At 42.2% G+C, this 18,849-nt stretch overlaps 2 protein-coding genes and 3 long non-coding RNA genes across 14 annotated transcripts; 2 read left to right on the plus strand and 3 right to left on the minus strand.

Moving 5' to 3' along the window:
- The first annotated feature begins 1,329 nt into the window (after nt 1-1,329).
- On the plus strand, nt 1,330-15,837 carry Gem (transcription factor CP2 like gemini). Of its 2 annotated transcripts, none has more exons than XM_076385324.1 (12): nt 1,330-1,469; nt 1,745-1,976; nt 3,296-3,440; nt 6,092-6,169; nt 7,429-7,638; nt 7,770-7,914; nt 8,530-8,766; nt 8,860-9,108; nt 9,176-9,252; nt 13,518-13,710; nt 13,787-14,237; nt 14,317-15,837. In XM_076385324.1, the coding sequence occupies exons 1-12, from the start codon at nt 1,338-1,340 to the stop codon at nt 14,367-14,369; spliced, it is 2,202 nt and encodes a 733-aa protein (XP_076241439.1). In that variant the 5' UTR covers nt 1,330-1,337; the 3' UTR covers nt 14,370-15,837. The 2 variants fall into 2 exon arrangements, with proteins under 2 accessions (XP_076241439.1, XP_076241440.1); XM_076385325.1 differs by having other exon boundaries at nt 8,554-8,766.
- Nucleotides 2,196-3,113, minus strand: LOC143183668 (uncharacterized). 2 transcript variants are annotated; one of them, XR_013002633.1, is made up of 2 exons: nt 2,848-3,113; nt 2,196-2,707 (listed from the first exon to the last, which is right to left on the minus strand). It is a non-coding gene; the product is annotated as an uncharacterized LOC143183668 (long non-coding RNA). The 2 variants fall into 2 exon arrangements; XR_013002632.1 differs by having other exon boundaries at nt 2,196-2,716.
- LOC143183670 (uncharacterized) lies at nt 4,829-5,655 on the minus strand. The gene is made up of 2 exons (XR_013002636.1): nt 5,074-5,655; nt 4,829-4,956 (listed from the first exon to the last, which is right to left on the minus strand). It is a non-coding gene; the product is annotated as an uncharacterized LOC143183670 (long non-coding RNA).
- A 42-nt stretch (nt 15,838-15,879) lies between the features above and the next one.
- Nucleotides 15,880-18,742, minus strand: LOC143183667 (uncharacterized). Of its 7 annotated transcripts, XM_076385329.1 has the most exons (4): nt 18,023-18,035; nt 17,574-17,863; nt 16,916-17,247; nt 16,575-16,843 (listed from the first exon to the last, which is right to left on the minus strand). In XM_076385329.1, the coding sequence occupies exons 3-4, from the start codon at nt 17,244-17,246 to the stop codon at nt 16,716-16,718; spliced, it is 459 nt and encodes a 152-aa protein (XP_076241444.1). In that variant the 5' UTR covers nt 17,247; nt 17,574-17,863; nt 18,023-18,035; the 3' UTR covers nt 16,575-16,715. The 7 variants fall into 7 exon arrangements, with proteins under 7 accessions (XP_076241449.1, XP_076241450.1, XP_076241444.1 ...); XM_076385334.1 differs by lacking the exons at nt 16,575-16,843; nt 18,023-18,035 and adding an exon at nt 15,880-16,145 and having other exon boundaries at nt 17,574-17,992; XM_076385331.1 differs by lacking the exons at nt 17,574-17,863; nt 18,023-18,035 and adding an exon at nt 18,638-18,742.
- LOC143183669 (uncharacterized) lies at nt 18,023-18,713 on the plus strand. Of its 2 annotated transcripts, none has more exons than XR_013002635.1 (2): nt 18,023-18,478; nt 18,577-18,713. It is a non-coding gene; the product is annotated as an uncharacterized LOC143183669 (long non-coding RNA). The 2 variants fall into 2 exon arrangements; XR_013002634.1 differs by having other exon boundaries at nt 18,559-18,697.
- Nucleotides 18,743-18,849: the final 107 nt, after the last annotated feature.

Here is an 18,849-nt window from a genome sequence, read left to right on the forward strand (position 1 = left end):
GGATGGCTGAAATCTATTGGCTGTTGCTCTTTGAGCGATCTTGATTATTGCAACATCTGATTTTGAAAACACAATTCAAGAGGAGTAATTTGAAAGAGAAAAAGATAGGAAAATTTGAAAAGAGGATTCAAGTTTTTCGCACCTGGCCAAGAAGAACCGCTCCTGGGTGACAGCTTCGGAGGACTCCTTCTCTCCAACGTAGTGACGACTTTAGGAAACGTCAAGGGACGAAACAACCTACCCCATTTGGCTTTTACGGCACGAAGCCTCGCCTTCCTCTTGGATCAAGTTTCTATTTCCATCGACACCATGGAACGAAGGATTCTGAAAATGTGGTGACGACGTGCCAGGCGAAGGCCTTCGATAACCAAGACACTATCAAGTGTGTGAGCCATAGTCGTTAGAAAATAATCAAGATATAGAATTCACGTGTCTAGTGACACTCGCAAAGAGCAACATCCTTTTGCCATTAAACGAATAAGCACCATCGCTTTAAGGATTAACGAAAAGTTCCCCCGAGAAATCGAGACTAAACGTTCGTTTGGCGAACCTGAAAAGTGACAAATTTCCATCGACTATACAGTTCCCAGTTCGTGAGACACTTGTGTCGAGAAGAGCCAGAATTGACAGACCCGTGGTCCTTTCGCGCAGCTTCAGACTTCTAAAGAAAATAGTAACAAAATGCGTTGCAGCCAAGGTGTGGCGATGGTATTCGAGGACGCGTTCGTCGTCTTTTCGCGTTTTTTGTCCCTCAAATCGCGGGGTTGCGCACTTTTGGAAACGCACCGGCAGCGCGAGACAACTGGCATTAAGAAACTGTACAATAGCTTCTTCGTAATGTTCTAAGGATAGCTTATCCCTGAACAAAGTCGGCCCTTTGTTGACGGTGGTCGAGTGATGCACCGTGCACTCCCGGGATCTTCGAAGATCCTGCTAAAGCAAACGTGGAGAACGCATGAACTCGGAGAACGTTTTGGTTAGTCAGGTCAGCTGGAACAAACAGGAAAGTGGAACGTGAAAATCAAGAAAGAACGAAAAACCGGAAGAATTAATAGCCACAGAATGTACGCGCGCGTTTAAAGAATCCGAAGGGAAGTCCTCAAGTCCTGGTCAACCCCGGAATCTCAACGTGGATGATCTTCAACATTACACTCTCAGCCCGGACTTATCGCCTTCTCTTCCGAACAAACCACCAAATCGTTCTCCAAACAATCTTAGAGTACTCGAAAAGCAGGGACGCACAGAATCGCAATCAGGATCATAAAAATCGATATAGAACAGGTAGTGAATTTAGAGATAGAGTCTAGTACGAGTGCTGTGAGGTTTAGGGCCATTGAATGGAACTCCAATTCATCATGGACGGCGGCGCAGATGCTTTGAACGGGACGATATGGTTTCCTAACACACCCTCGCCACCGTACGAGCAGCTGTCTCCAGTTCACGAGAACAGATGCAACGCCACTCAGCATGTAAGTTTCACTAAACTTTTCACCACATTAATGTTCTTCTCGATTAACTTCGCTAAGAAAGAAATCTCCTCCATGTTTCCAGCAGATATTCTCCATGTTTTCGCTACCATGTTAACAATATCAATAGCTACATTTTCCATTGCTTTCTCACACCCTCCTAAAGTCAGATTAGCATAGATTTTCTAAATCAAACAGCAAATCTTTTGTTGCAAAAGAATTGGTGATGTCTCTACGGTTTTTCTTGTGTAAATTGACAACGATCAAACCTTTTTCAGGCGTCAATAGGATGTCACACTCCGCAAAATTCTTTATGGCAAGACAAATACAATTCACCGAAGGATTCTCCAAAGGACGGTGTCCAGATACATTCAAATAGCGGATCACCTCAACGCTTAAACTCTTCTTCCGACCATACTTCGAATTTCCAACAGAGCAGCCTGAAACGTCGAGCCGGAGAGTCGTTGCAGCAAATCACAGAACTCGATAAGAAGCAAGCAAGAAGAGATGGTTAGTATGTATGTCTAAAATCTCTGTAAATTTCAGACGATCCACTTTCACAGACAATACTCAAAAGCTCAAGAGGTTCATTGGGTAAATGACCAAACTTAAACGTTAGAAAAATTCATCATTTGTTCAGTATTGACGCTCGAAATAGCAGGAAAAAGTCTTGTCCCTGTTCCCCTTAGCCCTTTCAGGGACTTCGATGGTTCCTCAAACTCATTTTCCTCAAAAATTCTTGAATTTATTTTCTTGATCTTATAGAATATTTGCACGATCGAATGCAACGCTGTCGTTACTATCGACACAGCTTTCATTATAGATATATCGTATAAAAGGTCGTGTTCAATCGACCCCAGATACACAGTCGTAGGCACAACATTTCTAAAGTCTTATCCTGTTTAACTTAACCATGTTATACTAACTCATTACGATGGCCACATAGAAAATATTATAGACTCTTGAAGGGATGCACTGGTTTCATTCGCCAAAATTTATTCCCCATTTGTCACTACTACTCCTACTGAGTTCTCTTGAGACGTCATAACTTGAAGTTTCGTATAAGTATTCTTCGAACGAAACGCAATCCTTCTTTTCTAAGCGAATTGACGATCTCAACGCATGTATAACAGAGCTGATGCAACCTCGAAGATCCTCTTAAGACTGATTCGCGAAAAGTGTCACGCTGGCTGGACAGCTCGCTACATTCGACGCCTTTTCGACCACGTGGTCACAGAAAACTGATAACTCTTGAGTACACAGTGTATCGCAGATTAAGTCCGTCCGAGAAGGAAAAGAGAGGAAGGCTGACATTAGTTCTCCGTGTGAAAGAAACTAACCAGAGGCGTTGCGTTGTTTCGTTTCAATTGTGTTCCTTTACCTAGTGATCGAACCTCTCGCTTTGGCAAAGTTAGAATGAAGTGGTGTGAGATCGATAGCTCCAGGCTACCGTTACTACAAAGTCGACGATATCCTCCAATTACTACGAAGAATCGACGACGAAACGCGGTTCCCACTCTCCAGGACACCAAGTCTAGGATCGAAGCCATGCACCATCAGTTTTACGTCAGTTATGCCAACATTCAGGGTGGTACGATGTCAAATCACTGGAGATAGTTTTGATCTTGACTTGGGGTCATCGGTAGCTTCACAAAATTATTCTTAATAGGAAAACAATGCTAAAAACATTACATCATATGTTTCTGTCCCCTATGATCGGGCAATGACTCATTTATCATAACGATCAGGCATCTAAAGAGTACCTGCGGTACACTATATGCGGTACACTGTGAAAGTATACATATTATTGAACTTCTCTGACTTTCTAGGGTCTGTCGGAAGCAATGGCTCTGGTCCGGGTTGGTCAACTCAAGTGGAAGAATTGGCAGAACATCTCGCTGCTGATTTTGACGGATCTCTATCAGCGCTTGCGGCATCTGACCTCGCTACAGCCGTGGCCTCCTACAACATGAGGTAAACGTTATCATAAATAACATTGAACTCCTAAAAATAGTTCCGAGTGATAGTTCTCGTTATCAACTCTGAAATTGCATGTGAGAAGAACAACCAATTTCTGCTAAGTTCGACCGATAGTCGATCACAAAGAATTTTCTCGCGCCGATAAGGTAGATTTCCCACAAGAGATTCACTCGCGTGGATTGAATCTCGATTAAAGCGTGGTTGGGAGCGTAGTGGGAAGAAGCTTGTGCCGAGTTAGAGATCCGGTTAAAACCAGACACAGTTGTCGGTGTTTCGTCGAGCGTACGGTATGCATTGAGAGACGCCGGGGGTCTCCACGCCTGACCATAGACGCTTGTCGAGTATCGCCCGCGTATAGCCACGTGCGTTTCTCTCCGGTAATTTCTAGAAATAATTTACCTTATGAAATTTCTTCTTCTTCTTTCGTACAGTTTAATCCAATCTCTGAGCTGTCCCACCTATTCTACCAGACCAATTTCGTGACCAAGTGATGCTATGCCTATGTTCGATTTCTCTTCTTTACATTGATGTAACTCTATGTCCCAAAGTAGCCGGTTGCGCATTCGTCCACGGAATCACTAGTTTACCGTTCTGTTCGATACTACTTTCGACTCCTTCAAACACATGCTCCAAAAGAAACTCTTATCAATTCCTCCGCACATTTTCGACGATCGCGCTGACGCTTATCTCTTCATCCTTTTTGCACCATTCTACCCAATTATCGCTACCACCAATATCTTCAGTGATAAAATAATAGAGAGACGACTAACAAGTCTACGATAACTGTTTCTAGACTAAAAAGATCGGGTTGAAGAAATCAGTGTATAAAATTAACTAGCATGCGATAAACACGTGGGAACAATTTTGAGACCACGTTGCTAAGTGTTGTTTATGTTTTTTGATCATTTATGAATGAAAAAGTCTGCGAAACGTGCAGCACGTGATACGAATTTAAGAAGGACCTATCTCTCAAAGTGTTCGCGAGCGTGGTACCAGTTATTCTTAGCGATTTGAGTTTGCTGCGGTGAATCACTTTCCACTTTCTAGGCAGACTTCCTATTTAGAAGGTCCCTGTGTCCTAGACCGCACGTGGTACCAAGTATTCCAGTGAAATTCAAACAAAACGAGTTTCGCGCTCAGAGAGTTTAGTGCTTCTATGATTCGGCGTCTTGCGAGTTGAAGTGTCAGTGGAATCGTTGTTAAATGATTTTTCGCTTCTTCGAATCTTCCTAATCATGCATCAGTATTTGAAAAGTAGGTGAGTGATTATTTCTTTGTTCGCTGTTTACTCCTTGAATCGATCAGTTTGCATAATAATATGCCAGTAGTATGTTTGAAGTTCACGCGTTAGTCGTGCGATAAGAAGTAAATTTCTTTTCAGTGGAAGAGTCAACAGTCAACAGGTTTCCCTGTCGTGTGAATGTAATTTGTGTTTCTCCAATAGATGAATGAAACAAATTCTTTTTATATCATTTTAAAACAGTGAAATTTTTAATAGGCTTCTTCCTATCTAAAACAAAATAACATTAGTGTTTCATTTTTTAAACATATGCAGCCTCGGATTCTTTCGAGTACCCGTTGAAAATGTAGCGAGAAATAGAAAGTATAGTAGCATTTTTGGCAGTACCTTATCGTGATATTTCGTGTGTGGTTGATAATTTGATTGCACTTGCGAACCGGAACACTCCGGTTTCGGTTGACCTTAAATGACTTAATCTTTATCATAGCGGTTCTCAAACTATTCTCCCACGTCATGTTGCGTTGTGTCGTTTTAATAATCGAATGACCTGCCCACGTGACCCACCTGTGCATTTATATATTTCTACACTTATAGTTCAACTGTAACAGACCTGCGCTTCAACGCTCACAACGTTTATATAAAAACGAGAAAAGCAAAGTGGGGAGGGAACGAAATCTTAGAATTTGTTGCTTTCATTTACATAAAATACGGTTTATGTAAGCGACGGTTAGTATCGTTCTGGTTTACGCTGGTTTTCCGCCGGCTACCATGTTTTATCTTTGAGTAAATTGCCAGAGATACATATATTCAACCGTTTTTTTTGTTTTTTTTCGTAATTTTGATTGCAAACGCGTTTTTTATAATAAGAAGGAAAAAAAGTAATCGCCAAGTTATACTGCTTATCGATTTTACTGTCAAAGGTCAAACTTAGCTAACTGTTCACAAAAAAAAGAGCACAAGATAGGACTATTTGTGAGAGACTTTATTCATTCACTCCACACGAATCGTTATTTTGTATAAAGCCTAATACTTCGGCGATTAAAAAGCCAAGTTTAAGAGTGCTTTGAATAGAATATTCTTAATCGGTTTCTCCGTTGCTTGCGTCACAGTGTCTTAATCAATAAACGAAGATAACAAAAACTGGAATCTATCGGTTATTATCGGATGAAACATCCTCCGTAGACCCAAATCGATTCTAATATCGTTTCGCGAGATGCAAACACAGCGAATTGTAAACATGACCGTTAAAGTTGCCACATGTTTGCTTAGAAAGATGCATTAATTCTTTGTAAATTATCTAGTCTCTCTCAGAGGGTCGAATTCTGTTTCTACTTGCTGTTTATTATTTTATAGAATCATAGTAATGCATAGTAAAAACTGTAAAAAAATTTTTGTTTACTTCCAGTGAAGCTCTACTCGCATTGCCATCGCTGACGGTCTTTAAGCAAGAGGCACCATCACCAGAAAATCAACAAAACTCCAAGTAAGTCCATTGCAATCGCTGCAAAAACATATTTGACGTTTCACCTTGCCCATTGGTTTCGTAACCGCATTATTACCTGCCACTGAGTCCCCTATTTCTCAACGCGAAACGTGTGAACACGACGTTACCGCTCTAAACCAGAAAAAGCTTAGATTCATTCTGATATTAATGACCAGTACTTATAAGAAACTTCCTCCTTTTCGATCCTTTACTTTGTGCCGATGAGCAGATGAGTTGACTAGTATCGCAATAATACTATACGAAATTCGTTACTTATCAAAATTTAAATGTCAAAATGAAATACAAAATTTTCCAGTGCATCCATATGTCTAATTAATAACGACCTACTAAAGTGGAGCATCGTTGTAAGTCAATGGGCAGAGAGTGAAACATCAATGGCGATTGATCGATAATACGATTGCAAAACGCTAGAAGAAACGGCGGAGAAAATCGGTCGTGGAAAAAAGGAAGAAAATAAAGGCACGAACGGAATTTCCCACGAGCCTCCCCCGCAGAGACTCGAGCCCGATAAGCTCCCTATCGTCCCGCTTCTTGGCAAAACTATCAGGCAAATGGCACGCAGGTCAGACCTTTACTCTCACGAAGTTCCTCCGCGGATATCGCGCGTCGTCACACGCTCTGTCAACGCAAAGTGCAGCTTCTCCGTCCGGCCGTGCGAAAACGTAATTCCCTATGTATCCGCGATAGCTCGACAGCTCGTGACGTCGTGTGTGTTCCGTGCGATCGCAAAGAATCAGTCTACGTTTATCTTCCCAACGAAACCATTCGGAAATCAACGCCGATTCAGGGTCGATCTCGAGAGCAGGAACGCTTCTAATCGTAATTCTTTCCGCTGACGTAGATTCAGTCGGGAACCGCTGGTTTAAGCACTTTTCGACAACTGAATTTGCTGTTTCAGTTTAAAAATGGAAACATTGAGAGCGCCGTATCTCGAAAGCCGAGCAAGCAATGGTTAATTCATTTCCGTAAGAACGAGTAATTGACGTTGAGTTGTTGGTCTAGTTAGTGAAACCGTTCAACACCTGCGATGAGAACTCCCTTGGATTTAAGATTCTCGCCTTCGATGTACCTTAATTTCTAGTGAGTGTAGAATCAATGAATGAAACCCTGTGATTCGAGTTTACACGTGTGAAAAAGGAGCCTAGTCTATTTTAGTATATTGTCTTAAAGAGTGATGTCAGCGAAGACTAAAAAACTGGCAAACTTTGTGACTGTTTCTTGTTCAATGTCTGCTTCAGCTTAAACCACGTGACACAGAGAACGATTAATCCTGCTCCAACGAACAATGCGAACGGCGCCGTTGAGGCTGACAGTAACAACAATGGGCAAACTGCGACTAGTCTACATCAGTTGCTTTACCCGTCCAATGAAGAGTATCCTCCGACATCATCCTCAGGAAATCACGTTTCCTCCTCTCAACAGGGAAATGAGTTCAACGAGAATTGCCGGTGCGTGGTCGGTTGTTGACATTAATGCCTTAATTGCTTCTACTCCAGAAGAGAGAGACTCTTCTGTTTGATTTCATTCTAAAGATAGGTATTTATAACATTGTCGGTGGAACGTGAAATCGTTTGTTCAGCTTTCAGTATGTGCTCGCCGCAGCCACAAGCATCGCGACTAAGCTCAACGAGGAAACCCTTACCTATCTGAACCAGGGCCAATCATATGAGATCAAGCTAAAGAAACTGGGCGATCTGTCAGCCTATCGCGGAAAAATTCTGAAGGTATCTTTCCCATCAACTACGATTTCGTTCGGTGACTCTTTGTGTTTGGGTAGCGACATCTTAAAAAACGTGCTAGTTTCTCACGACGGAAACATGCGAGCTCATGCTGGTCGAGCAGCGTGATCGTTGCAAAAATAGCTAACCGTCCTTTCGAGTGAAAGGAACGGTGTCGTAACGGGGAAGACGAAATTCCGTCCGAGTACACGTGTGTAACGTAACACGAAAGAAGAATAAACGAATTTCGTGACATCGTAGTTGTAACTAGATACTATCGACTACTATTATCGTTCCGGTTATTTAACGTCGTTGAATAAAATATGAAGTTTCACAGTTTCACAATTTCACAATTTCACAATTTCACAGCCGACGTTATCTTCAATTATCAGATATCAATATTGGCCAACAAAATTGTTAAGATATTGCAAATTTTGGTAGAATATTTTCTGGGTGAATAATTCCTCGAATTGATATTACTCCAATATGCCCTTAATTAAATCGACGATTGCCCCCTGCTATCCGTCACGCTCAATTAGTTTGAATTTCGGTGTGAGCTCCTAAGGTTCTCGACGTTCGAAAGATGTGAGTCACCCAAACGGTGCTACAACGTCTCTGAAGGGACATCCAACCTTCTTGTTTCAGTCGACGATACGCATATGCTTCCACGAGAGGCGGTTACAGTACACCGAACGGGAACAGATGCTCGCTTGGCAACGCGCAAGACCTGGTGAAAGATTGCTAGAGGTCGACGTTCCCCTCAGCTACGGGATGGTTGACGTTTGTCAACCGTCTCCATCCAATAATAGCGTGGAATTCATGTGGGACCCCACCAAGGAAGTCGGCGTTTACATTAAGGTATACAGAACCATTTAGAAAGTCAAATTTCTTTACTGCACAGATCCACGAGGAATTCGTCACTATAATCATGTTCAACCCCTTTGATTGCAGGTAAATTGTATAAGCACCGAATTCACCCCGAAGAAGCACGGGGGGGAAAAAGGCGTACCGTTTCGAATCTTAGTGGAGACACGATTGCCAGGCGGTCCTCGTTTGCACGCCGCTTCTTGCCAGGTGAAAGTCTTTAAGCTAAAGGGAGCCGATCGCAAGCACAAACAAGATCGCGACAAAATTTTGAAACGACCAGCACACGAACAGGACAAGTATCAACCCAGCTACGATTGCACAGTCCTCTCCGATGTAAGTGACTATTTGTCATGGCTCTTTCACAGGAAAGTAAATCCATATTCCTTGCTTTTGATTACAGATTCCTCTAGAGTCTTTATCAACCTCCAATTTGATCACGCAAAGTGGAGGGAGCCCTTACGCCCCGACAGAAGCAATGTAAGTACAATTTCAATTACGATTTCTAGCTTAATTCCTGTTGCGACATTCTTGCGCAAATAATGGCAACGAGTGACTGTCTGAAATGCAATAATTGCGATTTCTTTGTAAAGATTCTACGTCGATTAATTACATCTATTTAATAATATATCCTCGACCTTGTTTAACTTACAACATCTGTTATCATTAAGTACCGACGTTAGTGTTTGTTGACGATACGTAAGGGTTTTTATATCTCAGACCTTATGCAAGAGCATTTTAGACTTGCAATTACAGAATTTTTTACAGCTACAAGATATTTGCAATGACGCAATGTATAGTTACTTTCAATCTTTGCCACTACTATCCAGTTTTGTAGCCTGTTAAAATGACATTTGTTGATATATAAAATACAGTACGAATTGTTCGTTCGGCGATACGCTAAAATTACAAATTAAAAATTTTGTTCCCTTCATAAGCCATACAATGGCATTCTACCTGTTCTATCCACCCTGTTCTAAATTGGCTCGCGATGCTTCCACCCTACTCCTAAGCACCGCGACCATCGATGTCAAGAGAATCAACATTTTCCTCCAACGTGAAAGCTATTAATAGTCCTCATCGCAAACAAGGAACGCAGAACTACGTGTCCTTCGCGTTGTCACGCAGAAGGAAGAAGCCTCGTTTACTCAAGGCCGCATTGAACGGCGATACAAACACCCGATTGATTATGAAAGGAGAAGGAAAAAGAAAGAAATTTCTTGATCAGTCAAATGAGGTCTGTCACGCATCGCGTGATAAAACACAACCCGATTGCAAACTCCTCTAACCAGAGAAACGCGAAAACTCTGGGAAAAAGTTGCGTTCCTCGAATTCTTATCTAGTAAGAAGAGTCTTAGCACCGAAAGGGAGGTATCGGCGTGGATGATATCGGATGCACCTCGGTGCAGAAAATCGCGAGCCGCGAAAGCGCAGCAGAACTGCAGTGCTGCGTTGCCACGGTTGCTCTGCTCGCGTTCTGCTCGAGTGGGGAAGAGTCCGCGGAAGAATCGCGCAGTGGAGGTGGTAGTTCGCGAAGTGGTGGCAGAAAGCTTGCGGCGATGGTAATGGCAATGGACGATACCGTGGCTCGGGATAAGGTAGTGGAAGAGGAGGTGCCGGCACGGGGAACTGAGAAACTGGCTCGAACTGGCGCGAGCCGGCACTTGGTAGAGCCGACAACGATGCTCCGCAAGCGCGAGAGAGACAGAACGGACGACAAATAAATTCAGAACGCCGCACGATACACACATCGCCGCGCAGCCGCTGCTTCGGTTCTCGCTTATATCCCATCAGCCTCTTACGACACGCGGAGTCGCTCGTCTTTTCGCGATATTGCACCGGTACGCGACACGCAGCCTCTCCTCTCTCATCGTCTCTCCCACCTTGAGCAATCGCGCGATCCACTCGCTGCGAGTGCAGCCAACAGTGCAACGACGGAAAAAGAAAAACGTAGCCGAGTGAGAATCGCAGACATGATCTACCGCTGAAGTCGCTTGTTTATAAATAAAGTCGTGATCGGTGACCATCTTATACTCGAGTGAGAGTTCCCAGCGACCTGGACGTGTTGTGTCGGTTTGCTTCGGCGCGACTAATCGATACGCTGATTTCGCCGCTCATTGTCGCCGTTTCTCAAGGCTCGGTTAGATAAAGCTGCTTCAGAGCTGGCATCGAGGGAACGCAGCGCTGCGTAACGGGTCCGGGAGAACCGTCCCACGTGGAGTGGTCAGTATCGAGACAAGGTGATCCACCGAGGTTCCTGCACGATGCACGGAAATGAATGCAACCGTTCTGTGAAATAGCCTGTGAATCGTGCAGCGGTACGGTCTGCGTCCTTCGGAGCAAATAAAGCGTCGGGAAGAAACGGAGCACTTGATCGGCCGTGAATTCAAAAATAAATCGTCCGCGGAATCCGGAATTCGTCGTTGCTTTCCCAGCTAGAGAAAATTCGTTGTCGTGGAACGTGAATCGTGCTGCATCATCGATACCCACTGGTATCGAGCCAAACGAGGAGATAAAGGCAGCGTACTTTGAACCTGACTTGTGATGCTCGACGGATCACGGCGACGATAATTTTCGTTTAGGACCAGTGCCGCTACGAGAACAGAGACGGAGCATAGCAATCGGAGCTGGCGAAAGTTTCTCGTCGATCGAGCGTCGAATCGAAAGTGAAGCGTCTGCACACCGTTGGAATGCCCTCATCCGGCGTATACGCTCGATTTCCGGCCGATCGTCCGCAATTCTGTCGCGCGTCGAGTCACCTTAATCTCGAGTCATTACACGCTGACGACCAACGCGTGCTGTTGCTGTTTACGATCGAGAGTCTGGCCAACCAATTGCTTCTGTCACGGCAGGATCACTTGCTCAGATGACGAGCAGCCTGGCCGCCGGAAAGCTAATGCCAGGGCGGTTCGATTCGGCCTTGATCTGAACTTCCGGTTCATTTCGTCTTTTTTATTCTTTCTGCTGCGTCGAGGGAACGCACGATTTCAACGCTCCGTCTGATACCACGGTCTTTAGATGATCGCTGGGAGGCGCGATCGAAAAATTTCGTTATCTCGTCAAACGAGATAATACGATCGGAGAAAGTACGCTGATTTTGTTCGAGAACGGAGTTCTCTATTTTCGCCAGTTGCTCGACTCCCGTATCAGTTGCAACGACGGGATCGATGTGTTTCGATACTGGCTGCGTTTCTAGTTGTAATCTGATGATCTCTGTGAGGATGAGGGAACGTGGGAAATGAGGATGAAGCCAAGGAATAGGTTTTCTTACGAAGCATTTCACTGATGCAGGCAACAGTGGGAAGGAAAGAAACAGTGGGTTTTATATAGAAAACGAAAGGCACAGAGTCTGAAGGGATCGATAAAAAGAACGTAGAGAGAGATAGAGTCAGTCCGTTATCGCCAGGAGAATCAACATTTTTAAAACTTAGCGAGACAATTGTGAGCAATGGCGCCGTGACTGGAGATATCCGGTTTAGGCCAGACTCCTTTACCAATCTGATTCATACCGATCGTATCCGACACCAACCTTCTACATAGTTCGTGAATCGGTACTTTCGAACAATCAATTACTGTCTCAGTTACAAACGAGAAACAAAGCTGATAGTTTGGAGCATCGGATGATCTTCTAAATTGTCGTCGAGGATTCGTAACAGAAAAAATGTAACCGTAAACGAAAATTGGTTGGGAGCGAAGATTCGTACGAATGGATGGGAAAGTAATTAAAGCAATTAAAGATGGCTCGATCGTCTCTACGATCAAATTATCGGCGTTTATGAAAGAGCGAGTAAAAAGACGAAAGAAAGACTTCAGGGGTAACGCGAGTCGCTGTACAAGATAAAAGACGAAAGAGAAATTATTGGAATCGCAGATGAAATATAAGAGACAAATACTCGAGATGCCAAAAAGCTGTTCTACATGGAAGTTGAAGAGCTGCTGGGCCGTCCGATCGGCAGCCGAATTCCTTGGAAAGAACACCTCGTCTTATCTTCTGGAGCACGAAGTAACCGTCAGCGGTGGTCCCCTGCAAGTGGAAGTGGTGGCTAAGTTTGTTCATTCTATTTCGGAATCTCGGCCGAGAAGAGGCAATCTGTTACACGGGGGATTAGTCAGCCTCACAATAAGGAAAGGCAGGAACAATAAGAGGATCGACGGGAAGGGGATTTCCAAGCTGATTTTTCACTTCAGAAGACGATCTATGTAAGATTTCGAGGGCACTGTTGTCGCGTTGAAGATTGGAGAAGTCGCTCTAGCTCGCGTAATTTCGGAATCTCGCATTTACGTAACTCGTCAATAAGTTGGGCAATTTTTAAGGTCAACGATTATAAACATTACCGCTTATTTCTTCGCGGTTCAGTCCGAAAGGAACCTTTCATTGCGAGAATAAGAGCTCTCGCTCGCTGATAGCCTGACAGGGTCTAACAACTTAATATTCGCGCTGTGCGATAGGTTGCAATGTCAATTATCACCATACTTGCTTCCATTGTGCTTAATGCCGTTAATTTGCGTCGCTCACGAACATCAATCTTCGGTAACGTCCGCTTTACAATGTATATTTAGTTAACGAATGCAAAACAGCTGAAGCGCTAATTCACACTTGTTTCTTCGAACTGGTAAAGCATTATGATTGAAGTTAATCGAATGAAAAACGAAAGTCAGAATTGAAGTCGCGTCCGAAGAACGTTAGAGAATATCTTTGGTACTCTAAGTACGCAAGATAACTCAGAGTTGCCTTATTTTTATAGATCACCGCAATCTCGTTCAACCATAAGCGGCAATACTTCACCCGTTGTCGCGCCTTTGGCACTTTCGGTTTCCAATACCGGTATCGTACCATTAGTTCCTGCCTCGGATGCTGTCAAGGAAAACGTGGGAGCTGCGCCTGCTCTACCATCACCTGCGGTAATTTTACCGGATAATTCCTGCATTGAAACTGAAGTTAGTTGACCTGGAATAAGAATTGAAACTCAATCTAGATTGATCTCTTAGGAATAATGAATATTCAATTGCCTAGGGATCATCGTTTCTGACACAATTGTCACCTGACGCAAACGCAGCTCAAACGAGCACATGGCTCCGAGCAAGTCGCTTCAGCGCCTTCGAGTCCACTTTCGCCAGCTTTTCAGCCTCAGATATCTTGCGGCTCTCGCGAGACGATTTGATCCAAATCTGCGGCCTGGCCGATGGGATTCGATTGTTCAACGCACTACACTCGAAGGCGCCTACTCCAAAGCTCACCCTTTACTTCTCCTTAGAAGATAATGGTTCGATTTGGAGAGTCGCTTACTTGGAAAGTCTGACCAGCAGCGCCTTGATGAACAAGTTGCTAAACACCTTAAACTTGCCGCACGATCGATTGCATTCTGTGCTCTTCCTTGGTCCTCAGGGTATCCACGTCCTAGTTACCGATGAATTAGTAGCAAACATGAAAGACGAGAGCATGTACTTCGTCGAGACCATCAAAGGTATTTTGGAATATCTCGTGAAACCTTAAAAACATCTTCTGTACTTTTATTTAAAGTATTTCCTTACTGTCTGTTTCAGACAACACGAGCGAACGCTACAAACTACTTCTGAAGTCTTCGTTGCGCTCCTGAAAAGCACACCAACCAATGAATTGATTGCGAACTATAGTAACAACTCTGTAAGCCTTGTATTGCCAAACATGTCTGTGATTCGATGAAAAATTACCACGTAGAGGGCCACAGAAGAGTATGTTATGTACATAAATACGTAAAAGTGGTCCGATTGTTTTTCTGTGCGACAGATTTTATGCGAAAATATTTTTGAGACATTTAAAATTTATAGCCAATTTTAAACAATTTTTTGTGCGATAAGTTTAAAGCAAACAATTCATATGTACTGCGAGTTTAAAAGGAGGTCAAAACAGTTTTAAGTAACAGACATAGATCTCAAATGAGGACCTGTTTGCAGAAAAAGCATAACTAGTAAATCATCTACTACTCTATATTTAATACTCAATAGAGCTTTCAGTATGATTATTAATTACATTTCCAGAATCATCCATTTTCTCGGCCTCAAATAAATGCTTTATTTCATGCATATCGAAAATACATACATACGTACATATATCAGGTATATATTTTATATATATTACTTTATACGGAACTATCAATTAATTTCTTTTTTAGGATTTAAGTGAATCGTTTAATTTTGAGACTCGTCTAGGAAATATTTCCGTCGCGGTAATGTCACCACAATTACTCAACTTTTTGTGCCACAAACAAATTTGCGAAACTAATACACAAAATATTGTTATTGTTACGATTATTCATCAGCGTCGTATCTATTGTTGTTATGTGTTTATAGATATACGTTTGAAACGTAAAACGACGATGCTGCTAATGAATATGACCACTATTTACACAAAGTGTAATACTGTTTAGTTCTACAAATTATAACGTTGTTAAATAGTTATAAAGAGCACATTGCTCCTATAGGGAGCAAACTTGCTCTAAAAATTGTAGAAGATAAGAATAGAGAAGCGAAGGGTCTATTCTTTAACGCTTAAGAAATCATTCGTAGGGAGAACATAAGTGCCTTATATTTTTTTCTTTTTATTAGAAAAATGTTAGGATTTATTTAATAAGCGCTTAAAAGATAGAAATAATGATGATTATTTTATCGAGGAAGAAGCAAAATCTTTATTCTGTTCTGTAGTACAAATCAGAAGGCAATTTTCCTTGAGTGTCTTCGAAGATCTTGGAAAAACATATGAAGTATTATAATCTATAGCCAAATGCAAGTAGCATGATAGTAAATATTCTGTACATAATCAGAAGTGCCTTCGTATGGAATTTATAGTAAGGCGCATCCGATCAATACGACATAAAATCGCGAATTGTAACTCTGAAACATCGTTCAATGATCAACAATCATGCTACATTTGAAATAATTTGTTCATTTGAATTTAAACCGTGTCACGCAAGAGTTGCGTACGTATCGATGAATTGCATGCTGTATACTCCAACTGAAAATTTTCATGCATGTCGTGTATGTCACAAAATGGCACAATAAATAATGCTCTGTTGCCAAAATCTGCCACCCTCTGCATATTTATCAATGGACCAATAAAAGAGAATAGGATTTTATTCATAAATATATTATTTTATTTAACAAAATAGAATAAGTCGTAATAAATCGTCTTTCATCGTACGTCAAATACGATTATTCGCAAAACAACCCAACGCATCCCAGCTAGGAAGCATAAAACACGTTGCATATTTGTTCTTGCACCATATTCCAGCCATTCACGCGTTACTTTTTCTTCTTCAATTGTTTGTTTTTCTTTTTTTCTTCCCGCTTCATCTCCCGCTCCGACAAACATCTGAATAGTTTGTAAACGAAGAAAACTGCAAGCACAGAAACACGTATAAAAGTCAACTAATTAACAAAATAAAAGAGAGCTGTAAACAAGCAAGGTCTAATGATCTCTTTCGGAAGTTGTAATTATTCTACATATCGCGTAAACTGTAGGGAGTGAAATAACATACCAAGGACAAGAACTATTAATAACACAGCGAAAAAAAAGATAGCGTATTGGTGCATGTAGAAAAATTGCATATACGAGTTCGAATTACTGTAAACTTTTTCATGCAAAGACTGCTTCACTTTTGCCAACACAGTATTCAAAACTTCATCCTTCTCTTCGTCTTTCAGTTCCTGGTATCGCTGAAAGATTCCCATTAATTTTTCTTTCGCCTCTTCTGGCATAATTTGCGATAACTTCTGTTGCAAATCCTCAGTCAATAGACCTTTACTTTGCAAGGAATCCAGAACATTCTCCGCCATAATTTCGAGCAACGTTTACTCAGAAAAAAACTAAGAGAATCGCAGCACTCACTGTTGCTCTAACACTGTAGCCTTCTAATTAAGGTTTATCACTAATTCCTTTAGCAAAAGAGTCTCGATGAAAAGATCGTTCACGGATAACAGATTAGTAGCCGATTAGATAGCAGGCATTCAACTGGACTGTGATTATATGTGGTATACAAGCAGCAATTTGCAATTCGACCATCGTTATTGTGCAATGAAGAAACGATAACATTCCCTGAATCAGCGCGAATCTTTTATGAGAATCTAGAACAACGAATGAAGGATTCGATCTGGATAAAATATTTACCGAAAATGAGAGCAACTACGCCCAGCAAAGACAAGAGGATTAACGTTTCCATAGTCATAGCATTGCCAGCTACTGGATTCCCATCAAAGCCCTGCCCTTGTATACTCTTCAGCAAATCCTCCTTGAGAGTTGCTTTTTCTTCTTCTGATATACCGGACATGGAATCGATCATCTCCAAAAGTTGCTGCGGTGTTGGGAGGTTTCCATCGAAGCTAGGAATTGCATCTGGAGGTATAGTTGCATCGGAAACATCTTCCTCTGCAACGTTAACTGTTTCCTCCGCAGACGCGGAAGCAAAAGCCTGAAGACCACCCGCGAGTGTCATCCACATCCTATTTAGAAACATCGTTCCTTGTTACAACTATCCTATAATTATCCCCAAAAGCGATCTATCCACTCAAAGATTAGATAATGGTATTTTTAAACGGCCACTGTGACCGATAGCGGGCACACTGTGAACGACCATATGCTTCTTCGTTAAGCTACTTTGAGAGCAACACTTACAGACAAATTTGTTCAAGTGGCACAGTCAAAAGCTCGCACCAAGGTGGGAAGAAACATTTATTTCTAACTCTCTACAAGTAGTTGGTGTACTTTATCGTCAAATATACTTAGCGAGTTAATCATTCAAGGCACGAATATTGACTCACTGGCATACCTGCAGAAATGTCTCTATTTCTTGAAAGAGAAAACTGGTGGAGATCCAAAACACTTCTAATTAAGGAAAATTGAATGTTGATCCGAACGTGGGCTCCCAAAACTGAACAAAGTACTCAAAAGACTGTGTATTCCCGAAGATGATTACTCACTGGAAGAATCACTCGTCTTTGGCGGGAAGATAAGCGATAATCAACCGTGCAGTCGACGATTGGTTGATTCGAAATGGAATATCTTTATCTTATTGGTAGCTGTGCGATCGAGCCAACGTGGCTGCTTCCAACGTGTTAGCTGGAAAGCCACGAAATACGAGTTAACTTCGGCTGAATGACCTGACCTTTACAACGTGTACATTGCAACGCGTAAAGCAGGCGCGTTGCGTTTCTAGTACGTCAGCACATGATCTGAAATGTTGCATCGTCTAACACACTATAGAACCCCTCTCCTTACCTCAGTCTTTAAAAGAAAACAACCTTCCCCCCCCTTCAATCTTTTTCAATTAAACGAAGTAGCATGGGTTAACTCAGTCTTTAAAGGAAATTAAGACTCGGGACGCAAAATTCAACGGCTGGTTATTCTGCAGCGTTCTTTTCCGTAAGGATTCTTCGGTGGAGTTCAATGAATGCTTCATGAACTGATAACTCATCGGTTAACATTCCGGTTCATTGCACGGTGGTAACAATGAAGTATTTCAATCAGTGAAATGGGACGTATAATACCTATCGCGTCACATTTTGTTCTGGAGCTGCATCACGTGGAACAGTTCAGGTGCTTGACCCAAGCGAATGAGGTTCAAACCTGTTGCCTTCGACAAGCTTTCCGTGACGAGTCAACGATCGACAACTTTCAAATGAAATTCGTTATTTCCTTGAAGGAAAATCTACAGACATGCTCGTAAAAACGAAGGTACTGCTTTGTCAACCTAACACTTAGAAAAGTTGAAATATAGATACAGAAAAAGTGAAAAAATTAGAAACCTAAAATAGGAAACCATATGCTTACAGAAGCCGTTATAGAGGAGCAAAGGTAGCGTTAGATGCCGCGCTTTTCTTTAATGAATCTTACCGGCAAGCCCAATGACAATAACCGCAGGAATGATGAAAACAGTATTGCTGAACCCATGCTCGATCGGACCTTCACCACCACTGAGATCTACCATCTCGTTAGATAAGAACTTTTCAACAAACTTTACAGATACGTGCGCTATATAACTGTCCTATGCTAGACGGAACAGGTGTCACGATAACGCCATCTGGAAAACATCTGACATCTCTTTG

Source organism: Calliopsis andreniformis, chromosome 9 (genome assembly GCF_051401765.1).
Source record: "Calliopsis andreniformis isolate RMS-2024a chromosome 9, iyCalAndr_principal, whole genome shotgun sequence".
Classification (NCBI taxonomy): domain Eukaryota; kingdom Metazoa; phylum Arthropoda; class Insecta; order Hymenoptera; family Andrenidae; genus Calliopsis; species Calliopsis andreniformis.